Below are 21,154 nucleotides of genomic sequence, written 5' to 3' on the forward strand. Positions count from 1 at the left end.
AGAGGTGGAAAAAATTAAAAAGTGCCATACTAAAGGCAACATACCTTTTGTATCAAAAGGGTTAAGAAAAGCACCAGGAAAAGGAAGCCAGTGTGTTTACAAAAGAGGTATCAACTAGTGTAAAAGCAAAAAAGATAGCCTTTAGGACATACAAGCAGAGTCAAAATAATAACGACAAAGAAGTGTATCTTGCCAGACGCAAGCAGGCTAAGAAAATGATCAGGCGTGCCAAGGCCCAAGCTGAGGAGAAAATAGCTCAGTCAGTAGATAAAGGAAGCACAACTTTTTTTAAGTATATAAGTGAAAGGAGAAAATCAAATGGAGGAATAATAAGACTGCGGACAGACACTGAGAATTTGGTGGAGGGAGACAAGGCAATTGCAGATCATCTAAATAATTACTTTTGCTCCGTATTCACTATAGAAGGATGTCACAAACCTGACTTGATTCACATTTATTTCCTGATGCTGGCCTGGTTCCTAGCTGCTGCTGTTGCAGCTGCTTTCCATTCCTCAGTGATTAACTCCAATGAAGCTTCCTGAGTTCTGCACTAGTCACATGTTCCAGGTACTCAAGGTATAATTCTTGGTTCTGGCTGCTGCTGCAGCTGCAGACAATTAGCAATCACCTGGAGGAATATAAGCCAGCTTCCCAGAGTCCTCCTTGCCTTGAACAACTGTTCATTCTGCTTCCTGAGTGGTTACCCCAGAGACAGAGAGTTCCAAGGCTCCTGGTTATCCAGTCTCCTGTGATCCCATCTCCAAGTGTCCTGCTGCTGCTACTGCTGCTACTTACCTGGTTCCGGTCATCTCCAGAGACTCCTGCTAATTCCATCCTGCGGTTGAGTGAGCAAGCTATTCCCTGCAGAGGATACCACTGGCACTGGCCAGCAATCTCCACTAGCTCCCAGGCTAGACCCCTTGGCTCCCAGGCCAAACTACCTCCAAAACCTATCAGTGACTTTCTTCCATCTCAGTCCTGATCTGCCGACAGGCACTGTCTACCTCAGTCGACACTCAGCTTCTGCCGTCTATTCCTGACTAACAACATCTGTGTCATCCCTGACGTCCATCAGTTGCAGCATCTGAGTATTGTCACGTTATCATCTATTGTCGACATTGTGTCAACTGTTTCCCAAAGGGCCTCCAGAGACTCTGTGCTTCCGTCATCTCCTGGTGACTAACAACATCCGTGTCATCTCCGACGTCCACCAGTTGCCGCATTCAAGCATTGTCACACCTACATCTGTTGTCGACATCCTGTGTCAACTGTTTTCCCAAGTGTCTCCAGAGGTTCTGTCACTCTCTCCAGGTTATCTACATCATGTACTGACGACGCCCAGGTCATCACCACTGGCTCCCAGGCCATCCCGCAGCTCCCAGGCTGCCAACTGTCATCACCGGCTTCCAGGCCGTCTCGCAGCTTCCAGGCTGCCAACTACAACTCCAGCTCCCAGGCCATCCCGCAGCTCCCAGGCTGCCAACTGTCATCTCTGGCTCCCAGGCGGTCTCACAGCTTCCAGGCTGTCAACTATCTTCCCCGGCTCTCAGGCCGTCTCCAAAGACATTTCCTCATTTCTCCAGTGTCCTCACTCCCAGCCCGCGTCCAGAGGACCAGGACAGGGGGCCGCGACCTGCTTGCCAGACGCAGCCAAGCCCATAGTTCCTTGCGGGACTCCCTGGTGAACACCGCTGGTAAGTTAGACTCCGCGCCCCTGCTTCTGGTCTCCGCCAACCCTCTGGTTCGCTCTGCTCGGGTTCCCAGTGTATGTCAGATATAAAGTCTCTTGCTCAAATCTACTCCCAGAGTTCCTCCTGTGTCAGCGAGGCTCCCAAGACTCCAGGCTTCCCAGTCTCATCTGAGAATCCATCCAGTTGCTATACCTGTGCCTCCAGTCGTCTCCCATCTGACTGTCAACATCCTACGTCGACAACTCCCGCAGCTTCCAGACTGTTCACTGTCAGTAGCCAACACTGAGTTACTGTGCCCTGCTTTCCCTGTGTAGGTCATACCAAACCTTCTATATCCTGCTACCCAGCGCCCTCCACTGGCCCACCACGGTCACAGCCGAGTACACAAGAACCCTCGGTGCTGACAAAGGAGAAGGGAAGGGACCACAGTTAAGTTGCAAGGACAGTCATAACAATAAGGTAGATGGAAGTACATTTACTAGGGAGAAAGTCCTAACAGAACTTTCAAGACTGAAAGTGGATAAATCAATGGGGCCAGACGGAATGCATCCAAGGATACTAAAATAACTAAAAGATGTGTTGATAGTGCCATTAACAGATTTATTCAACAAGTCACTAGATACAGGTGCAGTTACAGAGGACTGGAGAAGAGCAAACGTAGTTCCACTGCACAAAAGCGGAAGCAAAGAAGAAGCAAGTAACTGCAGAACAGTGAGCCTTACATCAGTAGTAGGGAAATTAATGGAAACACTATTAAAAGAAAGAATAGTGGAATATCTTAAATGAAACAATTTACACAATCCAAAACAGCATGGTTTTACTGCAGGGAGATCATGCCAAACAAATCTTATTGCCTTTTTTGACTCCATGACCAAAATACTAAATGAAGGGGGGGCTGTAGATGTGGCATATCTAGACTTTAGTAAGGCATTTGACAATGTCCCACATCGCAGGCTGCTAAATAAACTTAAAAGTGTGGGATTGGATTATAAAACAATTAAATAGATAAGAACCTGGTTGCAGGATAGGCAACAGACAGTTGTAGTAAATGAAGTGCATTCTATGGAGGGGGTGAGCCCGCCCCAATTAGGGGAGGGATCTGGAGGGGGGGCGCTGTGTTTCATATGAAAATATTTTAATCGCATATTTCAATGTTTTATACCCCAGTAAATTATTATTTGTAAAGATCATCCAATTTATTTTTATTTATTGATTTTTAGCGCTGCTACCACACTTCTTTTTTCCTCTCATTCTATGGAGGGACATGTTACCAGTGGAGTACCCCAGGGATCTGTACTTGGACCAGTGCACTTTAATATCTTTGTAAGTGACATTGCAAATGGTATTGAAGGGAAAGTATGCCTTTTTTCAGATGACACAAAGATATGCAACAGAGTAGACACACCAGGAGGGGTAAATCAAATGACTGATGATCAAAGTAAACTTGAGAATTGGTCAAGAGCATGGCAACTACAGTTTAATGCTAAAAAATGCAAAATTATGCACTTGGGACTCAAAAACCCACAGGCTCAATATAGTATCAAGGGTACTATAATGGAAACTACTGAGGAGGAAAGAGATCTAGGAGTCGCTATTTCAAGTGACTTAAAGGCAGGGAGGCAATGTAACAAAGCAATGAGGAAGGCTAGTCAGATGCTTGGTTGCATAGGGAGAGGAATCAGTAGCAGAAAAAAAGACATAATAATGCCACTTTATAGGTCATTGGTACGGCCTCATCTGGAACACTGTGTCCAGTTCTGGAGACCATATCTTCAGAAGGATATAAATACATTAGTGTACAAAGAAGGGCAACTAAAATGGTGCATGGCCTACATCACAAAACTTACCTGGAAAGACTAAAAGATCTTAACATGTATAATTTGGAGCAGAGAAGGGAAAGGGGGGACATGATAGAAATCTTCAAATATATCAAGGGTTTTAACATACAGTAGTATGTTTCTGACTGTTTGATTAGACACATGCAAATGTGTGGCCTGCTGGAGGTCATTTTGCAGGGCTCCTCCTTGCACAAAGGCAAAAATTAGTGGTCCTGCTGCTGGGTTGTTGCCCTCCTCCACATCTCCTGATGTACTGGCCTGTCTCCTGGTAGCGCCACCATGCTCTGGACATTACGCTGACAGGCACAGCAAACCTTGCCACAGCTCGCATTGATGTGCCATCCTGGATGAGCTGCACTACCTCAGTCACTTGTGTGGGTTGTAGACTGTCTCATGCTACCACTAGAGTGAAAACACTGCCAGTTTCAAAAGTGACCAAAACATCAGCCAAAAAGCATAGGAGCTGAGAAGTGGTCTGTGGTCACCACCTGCAGAACATCTCCTTTATTGGGAAATACTTGCTAATTGTCTATAATTTCCACCTGTAGTCTATTCCACCGCATGGTTCACTTTGCACAGAATTCATTCTTTATTCATTGATTCTGGGCAATACACCAAACAGGGAACAAAAAGACGTAGACCAAACCTAGAGTCCGGGTCCATATTCAACCCGGTTTTCAATGGTGTGGGGTATGTGCATTTGCAATTATGCGCATGTGCGGAGCCCCTGTGAGAAGCGTTCGCACGGGTAGGGGAGGGCTGGAGGCGGCTGCAGGAGAATGCCCAGCTTTTTATGGGAATCCTCAGGAAAACACTGGGCAGTCCCCCAGGAGCGCAGGTGAGTCAATGCCTACTCAGGGCAGGCAGCTGATGTCACATGATGTCAGTGCCCGCCCCCTTTTCGGCCATCTAGGCCGCTTGTGAGGGGAGGTGTTCTCAAACACATCCCCTTGCATGCTAGCGAGGGGTAAGCCAGACATTCGGCAAGGCGGCACTGACCTGCGAGTATACACAGCCTAGCGAACCGGTCAGAACCAGGCCCTTAGCCGCAAACTAATAATCGCTCCACCCACCTGCAGATAGTGCACAATGCCGGAATACTCATTGTTTAAGCGCTCTGTCATGAAAATAAATAAAACAATCAAATGTTTGTAACACGGTTCTAATTGTTCTTTTATGTAATTGGGCGCTGCAGATTCCTTGTAGCGCCATATAAATAAAAGACCATAATACGTTTATTTAATTGTTAAGATAATGTTTACATTTATTTTTTACTAGCAGATTATCATTGCGCCTAAATTGTTCATTTCCTTGTGAGGTTACATACTCATAGACTGCTTACCATTCATCTGCAGTGCTTTCCCTATCTACAACACTTCAGCCATTCCAGCTTTTACAAAACACCAGATGGCCAATGTGACCGTCAGCCAGACACAGAGAACGTTATCCTTGGTCAGTCTCCTGGTATGTGCTCATCCTTGGAACCGTATAACCGGAAAGAACAAGGTTTAACCCCTTGAATGGTGGGATTTGTTGGGGCAGGACAAACTTACCAGTGCAGGTTTTTCTTCCCCCAGCAATACCCACCACTCAAGGGCAGCAAGCCAGTCCTTAATCCCTCCCCCCCCCCTCTCCTGTCGCTCCCCCCTGTTCCTTACCTTCGCCCTCCTGCGATCTTATATCGGAGCTACCCACCGCTATATGCACTGCATCAGTGACCAGGTGGCAGGCCACGCTCGGGGAGGTTTGGTACAGCTTGGGGGGACTCAGGCGACAGGATGGGGGGGGCAATGGGAGGGTGCCACTGGAGGTGGTGCACAGCTGGAGGCACTACTGGCACACATATACCTACTGGGGGTATGCCCGGAAATTTTATAGCCCACTGCGGGCATACCATCGAAGTGATTAATGCCCCCGTACACATGGTGTGACTGACTAGCTTTCGATTTGATTTTGACTAACGGTTTTCAGCCACATTCGATACAGATCTATATGGTATAGATCTGTACTATATAGTCAAGATCAAATGCGATTTGATCCTGATCGAATAGCAAGGCAATCGCACCATGTGTACACCCCTTAGTTATACTGTCAACATAGTTAAGTAACTTTAGATATGTGACGTTATTGTGCCCACAGCATTATCCTGTTGTCATATTCATTGCCAACAATAGGACTGCTTACTGTTTCAGTTGTATTCTCATATTTCTTCTAAACAATGTGCTGATGTAAAATTGCAAATGCCTTGGGAGAAAATCATGTTACAATACAAGGGGTGGAAGTACACTTATTTATAGCATGCAGGGCAAATACTGGCTGCTTTTGTGCGTAGCAAAATATCCTGGACAGCTTTACTGTACACTGCAAGTTCGATAGATACAGTATGAGTTTGGACACACCCCTCCCAAATCTATATCTCTAATGGTTGCCATTAATAGATATGAAAATATTTGGCAAGCAAAATATAATTACAATTCCATTCTAAGTAAATGAAAACTAAAAAACTACTAAGTAAATGATATGCAAATATGGTCTTTCTCTTTTTAAATTAAAACAGTTGTCTTCTTTCCTGCCACAGACTGAATGGCAAAATCAATTACATAATATGAACAGACCGCTACAGCCATACTAATAAAAAAAACCTTTTCAATAAAAAACCCAGGTCCAACCTGGGTAACAGCAGTGTCACAGCAGATTGAAATCCAATTCATTCCGCAATTTGGTCCAAGATTAGTGGCAGATGTTCCGTCTGCTGTTGCTTCGAGAGGACATCATCCCCAAGCTGGCTTTCATCGAGACCCAGGTCACCAGTATGCACTACAGCCTTAACAGAGTCTGACCTTGGTAGTTTTCCATTTTGGATTCATGGGTAATTGGACCCAGGTTATTATGCAAAGACCTTTTTCTACTGAGGCAAGACCTGGGTAGACCCAGCAATAGCCCATGACATCACGGCAGCAGAAAAGGGGCATTAGAGTAATACAGAAGCACTCTGCTGTAGATCAAACACTTGCTCACAAATAGTGACTATATGCTTACAAATCAAAATATATAGAAATCTTTATTTTTTTTACACTTATAGATTGAAAGCTTAAATAATTATTATGTGTTAAATAGAATAGGGATATAAAATTATTTTTTTCTGTGACACACTTGCATCTTAGATTTATTAGACCATAAGTAAGGGAGGAAATGCGAATGCTTAAAAAATATATAACGGGGAAAAGAAGAACAATGATTCACCAATGAGAAAAGCAGTACCTCCCACAGTGATTCACCAATGAGACAAGCAGTACCTCCCACAGTGATTCACCAATGAGACAAGCAGTACCTCCCACAGTGATTCACCAATGAGACAAGCAGTACCTCCCGCAGTGATTCACCAATGAGACAAGCAGTACCTCCCGCAGTGATTCACCAATGAGACAAGCAGTACCTCCCACAGTGATTCACCAATGAGACAAGCAGTAACTCCCAGCGATTCACAAATGAGACAAGCAGTACCTCCCGCAGGAATTCACCAATGAAACCATCAGTTCCTCCCACAGTGATTCACCAATGAGACAAGCAGTAACTCCCACAGTGATTCACAAATGAGACAAGCAGTACCTCCCGCAGGAATTCACCAATGAAACCATCAGTACCTCCCACAGTGAATCACCAATGAAACCATCAGTACCTCCCACAGTGATTCACCAATGAAAACATCAGTACCTCCCACAGAGACAGACAAATGCAGATCACAAGCTATTACGACCTAACATTTCAGCAGCAGTTTAAGAACCTTGCACAAAAGTTGGGTCCTAAAGATTAATTTAAACTTAGGAATATAATACATGTAAAGGAAGTATTTCCCACATTAGTAAATATAAAGTCTGGCTGTATAAAACAAAATAAATAATAAGATCTTCACTATGGGAACATGTTAATAAACAAGCTCAGTTCTGTTTCTGTAATCAGTTCTCCTCCAATGAAAATGTAGCTACTTAGCAGCCCTGACTACAGTGGAATACATATACTTTTAGTATATTTGAGGTTGACATGCATTGTTACACAAGTGTTATCCATGTTGTACTTTGTAACAATTTATAGGAATACTTGCACTAACTATTGTACTACAATGTATATTTATGTGCAACTAATGTCAGTCTGCTTAAAGGGACACCTAAAGCTAATGCGGATGCTGTTAATTTCCCTGTGGATGGGAATGCCGGACAGTCCATGACCATCGACATCCCTGCCGATTATCAGTAGGTATTCCCAATATGCTATACCCTCTTACATTCTGTGGGCCAGATGCACTAAGCTTCAAAAGTTATAAAATGGAGACTGATAAACAGCCAGCCAATCAGCTCCTACCTGCCATGTCACAGGCTGTATTTGAAAAATGTCAGACAGGAGCTGATTGGCTGGTTGTTTATCACGGTCCATTTTATCACTTTTGAAGCTTAGTGCATCTGGCCCTGTGTATAAATATTAGAAAACGGACTTGAAGTATCTATCAAAAATAAACAAGTCTGACAGTATTCCTGAGGAAGCAGTTTCCCAGGACATACCTGATTCCAGGTGGTAAAGGTAATTAATGGGAGACTGGAGAGCATTGCCCAATCTAACAGGGCTGAGTTTACACACTGCTACATGAGAAGACTACACGCTCAGTCATGAAACGGAACTTCACGTACACATTTATGAATGTTACAAGATGGTGGTTGCATTGGGTCACTCGGTATTATGATATCAGTATTTAAAAATAAAAAATACATTTAACAGAATACTGAGATATTTCAAGTTTTGAGAAGTTATTTTACAAAGGTAATGTCACAGCCTGCTGGTCCTTGTACAGTATACATGATCCACTGGGATGGAAGAGACAAAACAGTGATTAAGATTGCGATGAATGTTAACCACAAGTGAGCTATAATTATGTATATTACACAGCGTATGGGACGTTAAAAGAAACAGACATGTATAAGGCTATTACATACTTGCCAACCTGACCCTCTCCATGAGGAGCTGTGTTCCTGGACTTCCCTAGTAATGTATGATTGCCATCACCTGTGGGGAGCTAGGTAATTAATAAGAAAGGTGTTTCACCACAGGTGATGGCAAACATACATTACCAGGGAAGTCCAGGAACATAGCATTGTCTCCCGCATGGAGAGGGTCAGGTAGGCAAGTATGATGAAGGCTTTACACCAGTGCCATTGATAGGTTGTGTGGTTCAGTGGTGGTCACAAACTGAAAGGAGGTAGGAAATGAGTTTTTAAAGAAAAAAATCTACATATCTGTCTCAAAATATACACACATTTATTATATATATATTTTATATATACACAACTATAGAACTTTTATGACCTTGAACTATTCCTGCAAGCGAGATTCAATCTGGGGAGACAGAATGAAAGAACTCAAGTGCAGAATAACCATGAAATGTGACCTTCTCTTCTTAGCATTGTGACTTGTCACAAAGTCCCTTCTGTCCCATCATCCTACATTCAAACTGGAACATTAATCCAGAGCGTAATACAGCGACAAAAGATTTTTTTTGGAGAGAGTTCTTGGCAGTAGAACAGTAATACAAAAGTACATTGCTGGAGTGAGGTTCTGTCTGACTCCATAGGGTCAGTTTTAAATCTTGTAGGGCCCAATAAGATAGCCGCCATCAACCATCAATATCCCAGCTGAAGAGATGGTGTTTAACCAACATATCCTGCACCCCTTCCTTCAGTGGTTTCTTCTCCTTTTCCTGCAACAGAATAATGTCATAAATGAAATGAAAAATTAAATAAAATACCAAAAAAAAAAAAAAAAAGAGTTTGGTTGATGTAAAAACAATCCATCCCACAACACAGAAATAAATATATATAAAAAAATAAATAAAGCCTTCTAATCTGTTCTACTATACTTTCATTTGCTCTTCTTCTACACTCCCAGACTAATATTTGGCTGCATGGTCTTCCTACATTTTCGCCTCTGCTGGTATCTTTATGAGGTTTCAATTCTGTTCGGACTTACCTCTCTTTTCACAGGTAATTCCCAGTCTGGTGACAAACTGAAGGCAAATTTGGACAGAACCCTAGGGGAATAGGAATACAGATGAATTTTGTTCACTCTATTTTGAATAGAAACAAGATATTCAGTTGCGGGTCGAATGTTTAGCTACAATTACATTTCCAAGCATGATAATATTATCCATGTAGAAGACTGGCTAAAGTTAGCAAGTGATAGTTAATATCATGAACATGGAGTATTGGAGAATTTGATACAGAAATGCTCCTTAGGTTAGCTGTGGGGTGAGCTGTGGGGTGCAATCGCTCCTAAGCTTGTTTTTTTTTTTTGAAATTACATTTGTATATAAAAGAAAGCAGAGCATCGAGTTACTACAGTGATTAAAATGCTGGGCTGTATGTCTGTATAATGTAATCTTAGTGGCCATGGGTGTGACTAAGACACGTGCATGCTGGTGGGCACATTGTGGCAAACTAATTGAAGACAGGATTAGCGTGGTGTATCACCTAACCAGCCAGCTGGTTGCTGAAGAAATTAGTTTTTTTTTTCCAATAAGGTGGGTATGGCAAATCCAAGTCCACAGCTAAAGCGCTCAGTGATGGATTATACGTGTTATATGTACCAGCTATTTATGGAGATCCGTCTACTCCTTCAGTAAAATAATAATCTCTCAGTGGTCATAACCAGTGGCGTCAGAGGTGTGTGTGTGGGTGTGTGGGGGTACTTTTCAACCGGGCTCGGGTCTGCTGGAGGGACCCCGGGCCTGCTTCCGCCTCCCCTGTTGCAGGAAGCCTGGCAGTAGGGAGTGAGAGGAAAAGCTGCCACAGCCTCTCCAGCTCAGCCCATGCTGCTCAGTGCTGTATGCTGAACTGGGGAGAGAGACAGCCGCAGCAATAGCCTGTCTTCTCTATCTCCCATGTTTTTTTTCCATAGGGGTGTGGCCACGCCCCCTCCTAGAGGCCCAGTCCCTGTCTAGTGACCACACCCCCTCCCTTGTACTGGGGCCCGGATAACCTGTCGGTGCCCCTGGTCACAACATCACAGAGGCTGCGTGTACTATAGATATCTTGAACCATTGGCTCACCTCAGTTCACACTTGATCTGTACCCAGCCCGGACTCCTCAGGAAAGACCACGGTTGATACCATTTCTCTACGGTCTGTAAACTGGAGCACAGCACCTCAAGCCACAAATGGATGACCTGCTCGCTGGAGTGTAACGAGACAAATGTAGATATATAAAATTCAATCAAACATAAAAGAGAAAAACACTCACTAACATTTTGAAATCTCTCAAACACAAGTTTATAGTTGGAAAAAAAAATCACAACTGTAGGAGTTAATAGAAGAGGGAATCGTACAGAAAATTTGGACACTGTGGGGTACATTTATTGAGATGGATGATATATATATATATATATATATATATATATATATATATATATATGGTTAAATATAATTGAATGAAGGACATTACGGGCGGTGTAATGGTCAGCATAACTGCCTCACAGAATTTTATTCCCACCATGGCCCTAACTGTGTAGAGTTTATATATTTTCCCCGTGCTTGCGTGGGTTTCCTCCGAGTAATCCAATCTCCTCCCACTATCCAAAAATATACTGGCAGGTTACTTGCCTCCCGACAATAAATAACCCTAGAATGTCAGTGTGTGTGTGTGTACATGTGGTAGGGAATATAGATTGTAAGCTCCACTGGGGCAGGGACAGATGTAAATGTTCAAATATTCTCTGTAATGCGCTGCGGAGTATGTGTGCGATATATACATAACTGGTAATAAATAATGTTATTAAAGTTTAGTACCCATGGTACTTACTTCAGTCCTATACAAATGAGTGAGCGGAGTTTGACATCCATCTGTGCGTGAGCTGCATCGTGACTAACATTCACAGACTGCACCCCCTAGGGAGGAAAGAACAAGATTTATCACATGAAATATGAAGAGAGAAAGGTTCACAAACATAATAAGCATTAAACCATCGGGCACAGGAAACTGGATCACTTTATCTGGACCACAGAACATCATCTACTATGGAAATACTAAGCCATAAATGACTCCACTGCTTTGTGTTAGCAAATAAGATAGAACATTTCCTTCTGTGGTTGGGTGGCAACTACTCCCTGAGCAAATAACAGTATCGATTGCTTAGGATTCATGAGCAGCCTAATTCTATGGAACGAGAAGGATAGCACTGAGCAGCATCATTCACGGCATACATTGTTTGGATCTAGAACAGCGCATCGGACGTAAAGACCTCAGATTTGGCAGTTTTGCACCCAATCCATCCATATCAGGGAACAACACCCCCCCCCCCCCTTCCCCCGCACCTTCCCTTTCCTAATGTTGCAACAGGCATTTATACATTAATATGGAGGCACGTGGCTGTACTCACCTCAGGGTCACTAACCGAACACAACTCTTCCTGGTTTTGTCACTACTGGCCAATGTCCCAGTAAGATGCACATGGGGGTTGGGTGGGGGTAATGATGACATCACTAGGAGTTTATAAAAAGCCCCTTCTAGTCTAGTTTCCTCAATACTACCAGGTCTGAAAAATCCCATGCTACTATAAAATACACATACCCGATATAGCAGCTCCTCTGGGGTTAACACTTTGCCATCCTCATCTAATCTGTAAAAGTAAGTATAATTATTCCACCAAATACAGAGAGAGCAGAGCATCACTATGAGAATGAGGCCATACAGAGGGAAAATCATTAAGAGTCAATAAAATGTCATGACGTTACCTGTAGGTCTTGCACAACACAAGGCGAGAATACACGGAGTCAAAATCTCGCTCTACTTCCCGACTGGCAGCCTTAGGGAACATAACAACAACACGCCAAATCAATCGCGATCCTGCATTGTTTGTTCTTGGAGTGTAGCGTCTTCATTTCTCAAGATAGCAAAACAACTGTATTGTACCACAGATCATTCAGAGGAGCAAATGGATAGATTTAAAGAAGAACTCTTAAATATGAAAATATTAAAGAGGAATGGAAATGGTTGCCTTGTGTTTAGGGTTGTCACCCTTTGCTCTCCGTACTCTCTAATGTGATGTCAGCACATTTCTGCCACGCCCTTTTTTGTAATGCTAAAACTGTAGAACATAAAACGTGGTTGAACTAGCATCAATAAAGCTTTCTGTAATTCACGGCCTCTTTTTTGTTATGCTCTATAGTCAAAATTGGAAGAAAAGTTAGCACAAATCGCAGTGTCTATACACCTTGTGATAGCGATGCCCGCCCCTGTGGGATCGGCACTGCAACAAACAATAGACTGTGCAGACAAGAAAATTTTCACTAGTTTTCTAGTATAGTCAAAATCGGCCATAGGATCTTGGCTACAGGGAGTTCAATGGAAATCGCATTGCCAAAATCTCACCGTGTGTATGCACCTTTCTAGAACTTTCTGCTGCTATAAGCCATTTTTCTTAAAATAGTCTGGATTTTAAATAAGATTTCAAGCCTCCAGATAGCGTGTTTATTAAATATAATGGGAGCTGAAAATAGATGTTGTCATTCTCGATAATTCCAAACTACTGCCTGTATTGGGACAGATCGGATGGTGTAATGGTGATCATTACTGCCTCACAGCACTGAAGTCATGGGTTCGATTCCCACCATGGCCCTAACTGTGCAGAGTTTGTATATTCTCCCCGTACTTGCGTGGGTTTCCTCCGGGTACTCAGGTTTCCTCCCACATTCCAAAAATATACTGGTAGACTAATTGGCTCCTAACAAATTAACCCCAGAATGTCTGTGTTTACATGTACATGTGGTAGGAAATATAGATTGTAAGCTCGACTGGGGCAGGGACGGATGTGAATGTTCAAATATTCTCTGTAAAAAGCTGCGGAATATGTATGCGCTATATAAGAAACTGTTAATAAATAATATTGTACTTGCAGCATGTGTAAACAATTCTTACCTCCTCAATAAAGAGCCACGGGTGGCATGGTCCTCCCAATAGAGATGGCTTCTTCAGCCCATGTTCAAATATAGCTTTAATACTGGGACATAATGTTCCCCGAACCAAATCTGTGATCCCCTCTGTCACAGTGTCGTCTCCAGCAACCGAATACTATGTTAAAATAAAGGGACAGCATTGAGGAATGTTCCTGATAAATGCAAGACCTGAATATAAGCTTCAGCTACACTACCCGACAAATACCACCATTGTTCTAATTTTTACTGAAATGTATGCAGCTTAATGCATCAATGTACTCTCACATACGGTCACAGAACAAATAAACAATTAGAAATAATGGAGAGATCATAGAAAAATTTGGTTAACAAAATGTGACTTTTCGAAGTAGCCATTTTTTGCAGATAGACTATATCCATAGAACACACATGTGGCATTCTTTCTATGAAATCTTCCCACAAAAGTTCACACACACACGTTGCATTTGTAGACTGCTTTGATGCCACTCTTCTACACAGATCATACCAAAACCGCTTACTGGGATTTAAAGTATGGAAGATATGAGGCCTTCCATCTTGTTCTTTTTCTCAAAAGCTATGCCTGACATACAGGACCCTGGAGGGGTCACCAACCTGCTCTAGGGTGGCTCTTGACCAGTTGCCTACTTAACAGCATGTATAAACCTTATGTGATGAACCCAAGGTTTCATATTTGGACTCAAAATGGTTATAATGGGATTATTTGAAAATAACTGACCAGTAGTGTATTTATACTGGATATCATTATTTTGCATTTGATGAAGAATCGCTATTACTGTTGCCCTCTCCATCTGGATTTTGTTTAGAGGTCTGTATATGACAGGAAACGTTGGGAACACATACACCAGATCCATGTCCCATATTGCTGTTAATGCCTCTGGTTCCCAGTGTCTCGAGAAGAACAGCGGAACTTTTGCATTCTCCGCCGTTGCCATCAGTCCACTTGAGGCAGCCCCCACCTGGCCACCAGTGCTGCAAACCTCGTGGGACATAACTCCCATTCCTCTGGCATAATTCTCTGCTGCTTAGACTGTCTGCCAACTGATTTTCTCTGCCGGCAATAAAGACTGCCCGAATTGCCAGCACATAGTTTTCTGCCCAGAGAAGCACTTTCGTCACCTCCGCCATCATTCTCGCGCTTCTTGTACCACCCTGTTTGTTTATGTAGGTGACCACCATCTGGTTATCTGATTTTATTACCAGTTCCTTCCCTCTTAACAAATTCTGGAATGACAACATGTCAGCAGGACTGCTCTCATTTCTCTGATAGTCTCACCTCTTTACTTCTTTCATCCAGAACCTCCACAAACTTTGCAGGAAACCAGCCTGAAAAATATTAAAGGAATTCAAAAATTGCAATCTGTTATAGACAAATAAATAATTTATAGCAATGTACAGTATAATGTCAGAGACTGACTGTACGACATATGACGACATCTGAGTCAGGACATGTGTATTGACCACTGAATTTGGTATTCTAGTGTCTATTTTGTCCAACAATGACTGTGGGACAAATTTTGACACCGTGCATGACCGGCTGTAACCCCCTACATTACACAGCGTTAATTACACGGGATTGCTTACCAAACTTATTTAGAGAATTCATGGATTCTCCATACCAGCATTTAAGATGCAGCGGCAAGTCGTTCTGACTGAACTATGGGGTGTCGTCCTCCAGGGTGCCGGACAGTTTCCCGACAGTCAGTATCCTGACAGTCATTACCCCAAAGTCGGGATCCCGACAGTCAAAACCCCGACACTCTGGGTTCCGACGGCCACCGGCTATTCTCCCTCGTGAGGTAGACGACCCCCATAGAGGGAGAATAGAACAGGTGGCGAGTGTAGCGTGCCACCTTGCCTGCAGCGAGCACGCAAGGGGCTTTGTTGCGCTCGCCCAGCTGTCTGAGTCCGACCAGTTGGGATCCCAACGTCGAGCTAATGACTGTCACGATCCCGACAATCGCGACCATATACCACACCTCCCGGCAGGGCCGGATTTAGGGGTCAGGCCGCCCCTAGGCACCAAGTTTTTGGCCGCCCCCTGGAGCCGGTGGGAGGACCCCTTTGGGATTTTTAAAATAGGTCACAGTGGAGGGAGGGAGATCAAGAAGGCTTCTCGACGGATAAGTTACCTTATACTCTTGTTCAGGCACCGGCAGCCAGGACACCGCGCTCCTCCTCCTCCGCAGCAGCAGTCACGGGCGGGCAGGGAGAGGGCTGAGTCTCGACACCCGGGTGGCAGCAGCAGAAGCAGCGGCAATAGCGGTGAGAGTTGGAGCCGGATCACGCACCCGTCCCTGACAGGCTGAGGGTGTCCATGCAGTCCATAGTGCGCACAGGTGGACACTTGGGGAGCGGATGACAGCGGGAGTGTGCGTGCATGCAGGAGAAGGGTTGCGGCTAGCACACACTCTCGCTGTCATCCGCTCCCCGAGTGTCCACTTGTGCGCACTATGGACTGCAGCTCCCTCCCTCAGCCTGTCAGGGTGCGTGTACAGCAGCCATTGTGCCGCGCATGGTGCCGCCAGCGAGCTCTGACTTGTCCAGCTTCCGCTCCCTGGACATATCAGTCAGGCTGCCGCCAGCTCCTCTCCTGTCTGCAGCAGCCCGGGAACCGGCGCAGCTCTTGGTCCGGGAGCAAGCAGCACCTCAGCCCGCTGACACTGAGATGCTGTACCCCGGCAGGATGTTGCTGCTGTGGGATGAGCTGTGCGGTGCTCCTGCAGCTGCACAGCTTGCCCCCCCTGTAAAAATGGCCATGCTGGCTGCCGCCCTAAACATGTGCCGCCCCTAGGCCCTGCCTCCCGGTATGCAACACCACAACATGTACTCATTTGGGAGGACAAGGTAGTGTAACCCGTGCAATGTTATGCGGAGAAAGAGTACAAATGTGGGCAGTGAGCAGATAAATGATTACCTCTTTATAAACATACCTCTGAGCCCATTCAATTCTCCCACCCAACAGTGCTCATCCTTCTGGGAAATGATCTAAAGAAACAGACATTGTTAATCACTCTATCCTATGAGTTCCGATCACTTCTCTTCTTGTCGTTACTCATCTCCCATTGGGTCATACCGTGATGATGTCATTCTTGCGAAAACCAAGTTCATCGTCATCATGGCGCTCAAAGTCCAAGAGAGCCTTTGCCCTGCGGCGTCTGCTACGCGAACAGGACACGTAATTCTCATGGTCTCTCTGATGGCTCTCCATGGTGTAATCAGGAGTCAGGTCCTAGGATGACAACAAATGGTTTAAAAAGTTGTTGGCATACATTCTAAACATATTTGTTTTCCAACGAGTTACTGTCACAATATGGATGGCCCACTGCCAGTGACGTGCGGATATAAATTTTATTGAATTTGCCGATCAGCATCATTTGCCTGGAATACTGAGTCCTATTAAAAACAAATTTGCTCCCTACATTATACTGTTTTGAATCGTTCTAATGAAGAACTGTGTCCCCATATGTACCCAGTCATGCCATCTAGTGCTGCCTGTGCGCTCAGGCCTTACAGGATGTTCTCTTCTGCCTAACAACCATGTGACAGCTCTGTACACGTGCTGTCTCTACTGTGCCAGTTCCCCGGAGGCTCCAGTCTCCAAGCCTAGGAATTGGTAGTAATGCAGAAAAGAGCCAATGTCGGAAAGGAGGATCAGGAAAAATGGAGATGGAGGGTTATTGAAAATAAGCATTAATCTTCGAAGAAAAATTCTCTTTTGGGCATCAATAAATTAGTTGGTTATGACATCTCAACCTTCATTATATAGATCGCAATGAAATGTCGTCGTTCATCATGTGGACAGTTATGAAATGTCAAACTGCTAGAATGTGGCCCAACGGTGACTTCCATTTTTTGTTTTCTTTCAGGTCCTAGCAGTCACGTGACCATTACTTCCAGATCAGAGCTCTGATGCTGCAGCTTTCTAGTGTTACTAACCCATCCTTATCTGTAATCCCTAACCCTCCCTATGGTGCCTAACCCTAAATCGCCCCCCCCCCCCACAGCTGAACCCTTACATTCTGCCAATGTCGACATTTCATATGCCGTGATTCTGAAAATGTCATCAATTTGCCTGTCAAAATGTTAACAATGTAGACTAGGATTGGGGAAGCCCTCCAGCTGTTATTAAACTACACATCCCAGCATGCCCTGCTGGGAGGTGCAGTTCAACAACAGCTGGAGGGCCCAAAGTTCCCCATCCCTTATGTAGACATTGTAGCAGATGTGCTGACATTATGAATGTCCACCTTTTGACTACATCCCTTACTAAATCCTGTATGTAAGCCTTTGTGTACAACAACTCCACATGCCCTGCATCCACAACACTTCTACCCCTTTGCTAAAGTGGACCAATCAAGGCCTGAAACAAACTTAGTGGCATGAAATACAAATCTAATAGTTATTCTAGAACTTACTATCAGCAAATAGGGATTTCCAGACATTATCGTAGAACGTAATATATTGCAATATTTGAATAAACGTTACTTTCTGTTTACTATTTATGCAGCCTCAGCTGTCCACTTGATTAAACCACTTGCAGAATATAATAAAGTCTACATTTGAATTGTCTACAAGTTTGGTATTTTGTGCATTTGACCAGATTTCATGAGCATTTGCATAGCAGCTGCTCAGTGGCAGTAAGGGATTGCTTCAGAGACTGATACCACGCTACCATAGGATATACTGTATTACAGCAGGACTCACAATGTTGCAGTTTTTGGGGTCTGTGCATTGGAAGTGTCGAGCAACTTGCAGGATGGCCTCCCGCAGATCTGCTACCAATGCCGTCTGCTTGATATTCTTGGCTTTTAGGGCCTCAAAGTCATCATCTCCTGGGTTTAAGAAACAATATACAATATTTAGCAATAGGCCAAACAGGCGCACTGATTTCATGTCACATCAATGGAATCTGTACTCAATCTACCATCAACTTGGAATATACAGCATATACTACTTAACGGTAATGCCTTTCCATGAAGACACTCCGTAGCAGCCATTACAATGGGTCGCTTCCCTTGTAAGTTAGAGACCCCTAGATAGAAAAACTGCCCCAGACAGTCTATGATACAAGTTCCTTCCTGTCTCAGTAACTCCCCCAAGCTGTCTCTATAACTTCAAATAACATGGGCAGGAAACCTGGGCTGTCATGTAGTATTGCCAGGAAAGGGAATTGTAGGTAATAGAATCCAGTTAATCCTCCATAGCAGCCATTACAATGGGATGTAGCCAAGCGATGCAGGACGCAACACTACAAACCAAAAACTTAAGCCACATATGCTGCATTATCTAGTGTTGTTTGTGAGGAGCACCTATCTCCCCAGTCGGAAATAACTAAGTGCATGGATCTTCAGATCTATGGAACCTCACAGACCATTCCACTTTTATACCTACATTCTCATTGTAAAGGGCTTGCTGGGAAGGAAAATGGCCTTCTGTCCTATAGAAATATATAGCTTCTTCTTTTTATCCATGTTGTGGATAAAAGCATGGTAATATGGGTTTGCTGTGATACGTCAACATGGTGGCACAGCGACAACTTACCAGCTCACGACAGCAGCGGCATCTTTGGGATCCTGATGGTCATTTGAGCAGGAGTTAAGTCTCAGACGTCTTCTAGAGTGGCGGTTCTGATGAGTATTCTCCCCCAATGTCTACTCTTGCCCTTCCCCTAGTGTCTAGCCGTCCCCCTCCCCTACCTGCTAACATTTTAGAAATATCAAAAACATAACTGTTGACACTGTGGTGTAGACATTATTGTCAACCTAATGACTACATACCAGTAATACAACCTCCTGGTGTATGTGAAATATAGATGCAACGTTATCCGTGACACAACACTACTTGTAGCTTTTTGAGACTTCTAGCGGAAGGAGCGGAGGCTAAGACCACTACACCATGTATGAAACTTGGAGAAGTGGTATCAGCAGACGTTATGTGCACTGATACCGCTCCCCCCCCCATGTATGAAGGAGCCGGTGTGCGCTTAATGACAGGGGCCGATATGCAGGGCAATTGTATGAACGGTCAGCAGCGCTGACCGTTCTGCCCCCCGCCGCTATCTGCATCGCCAGCAGCAGGGTGGAGAAGCCCTATCTCCACAGCAGGGACAGCGCTGTCCCTGCTGCTGGCTCTGGGCTGTGCTGGAGAGCTGTGAGTAGTGAGATCTCGTGCATGCCCAGTCCAGCCGGTGGGAAGGCGACATCGCTGGAGGGGGGAGCTTGCACTCTCCTGCTTCGGCAGACAAGATGTTAGTACATCTGGTTGATGTCCCTTCCTGCTTTGCCTTGTTAATGAGGAGAAGCAGGAAGTATTATAGTGGCGCATTATGCGCAGCTATAATACATCTGCCCCACAGTTCATTGGCTGGTGCTTTATCTCCTTTCACTTTATCTCTGCTCCAGGCTCAATACATCTGGCCCAATGTTCGTTATGTGATAGATAACACTTCTCCAAGCTTCATACATTTACCCCTCCGCATCATACAAACAATAAAATCAAATGCCATACTTATATCATTAGAGAGTGTGCTACATGTACAGGAGTGTGCTATCAATTTCCATTGCCATTACAACTAGTTGTGTTTGGGTGAAAGACTATACCCCAAAGCAAAAAATAAAAGGTGCCGAGGCCAGGGCTCCTGACACCTCCTAGAAGACTGGAAACCAAGGCTGCCAAGGCCAAAATGGGAGGACTTTAATGTAGGGTACACACCAGGACGACCCGCTCACAATGCAGATCGTGAGCGGGTCGACAGTGTCTCGTCCGACCCGCTCACGGTGACGCGGGGGGGGGGGGCACGACCCGCTCACGATGTGCACCGTGAGCGGGTCCGATCCGATGGCGACCCGCACCCGGCTGTATGGTCGTCATTGAGATCCTACCTGCAGCAGGTAGGATCTCAATAACGACCGACCGACCCGCGGGACCGCGCATCGGATCGGTATCGGTCCACACCAGGTCAGAAAAGGGCCCAATCAGCACACAATCTACATCCAATTGATCGGAATTGGATCTAGATTGTGGAGATCGGGCCCTAGTCGTCCTGGTGTGTACCCAGCATTACTTCTCATGAAACTGGCAAAGGACTGCCCATACATCCGCTCGCCCGGTTCCTGGGACTTTTTTGCCAGAAGAATTGAACATTTTGGTTTGTTTCCGTAATGCGTACTTAGGGAAGCCTGAAGCTCTCAGTATATGGAAGATTACGTGGTGCAGAGATCATTCCCCTGGAATAACCTGATTTAGTAATCTTTCAATGGATGTAATACTGAAAGGGACTTCTTCCTGCTAAAGCTACAAACACTGCATTTCTGCCACCAAAGCCCTGCCTCTGGAAACATGCGATGCCCTGGTGATGCTTCCCCAGTGAGTGTTGATGAACAGGTTTAACGGCTTCCATACTGCTCTACATTCCAGTACATTCATGAGAGGTTTCCTCTCTTTCCAGACCACTATGTACAGTATCTCCACACACAGGAGGTGAGCTCCACAGACTTTACATAATGAAGTGTAGCATATTAGCCACTCCGGTGATCGGCTGTGCCCACCCGAACAGCGGTCAAAAACTTAAATTGCACCATCTAGTAGCCACTTGCATGCAAAACCCATGAATTCCCCCTATACATACACAC

At 44.6% G+C, this 21,154-nt stretch overlaps 1 protein-coding gene across 4 annotated transcripts in view; it reads right to left on the minus strand.

Annotated features, from left to right (window-relative positions):
* Positions 1–8,815: 8,815 nt before the first annotated feature.
* Positions 8,816–21,154, minus strand: part of SGSM3 (small G protein signaling modulator 3) — a 65,571-nt gene continuing 53,232 nt past the window's right edge. For all 4 annotated transcript variants that reach the window (XM_083156114.1, XM_083156115.1, XM_083156117.1 and 1 more), the window contains exons 12-22: positions 18,228–18,355; positions 16,597–16,752; positions 16,454–16,508; positions 14,797–14,846; positions 13,486–13,638; positions 12,303–12,373; positions 12,139–12,187; positions 11,371–11,456; positions 10,623–10,745; positions 9,545–9,605; positions 8,816–9,275 (exon numbers count right to left, since the gene is read on the minus strand). In XM_083156114.1, the coding sequence (XP_083012240.1) occupies positions 9,192–9,275; positions 9,545–9,605; positions 10,623–10,745; positions 11,371–11,456; positions 12,139–12,187; positions 12,303–12,373; positions 13,486–13,638; positions 14,797–14,846; positions 16,454–16,508; positions 16,597–16,752; positions 18,228–18,355 (1,016 nt within the window). In that variant the 3' untranslated portion in view covers positions 8,816–9,191. The remainder of the gene's footprint in view (positions 9,276–9,544; positions 9,606–10,622; positions 10,746–11,370; positions 11,457–12,138; positions 12,188–12,302; positions 12,374–13,485; positions 13,639–14,796; positions 14,847–16,453; positions 16,509–16,596; positions 16,753–18,227; positions 18,356–21,154) is intronic.

This window comes from Crinia signifera, chromosome 8, assembly GCF_055691185.1.
Source record: "Crinia signifera chromosome 8, ASM5569118v1, whole genome shotgun sequence".
Classification (NCBI taxonomy): Eukaryota; Metazoa; Chordata; class Amphibia; order Anura; family Myobatrachidae; genus Crinia; species Crinia signifera.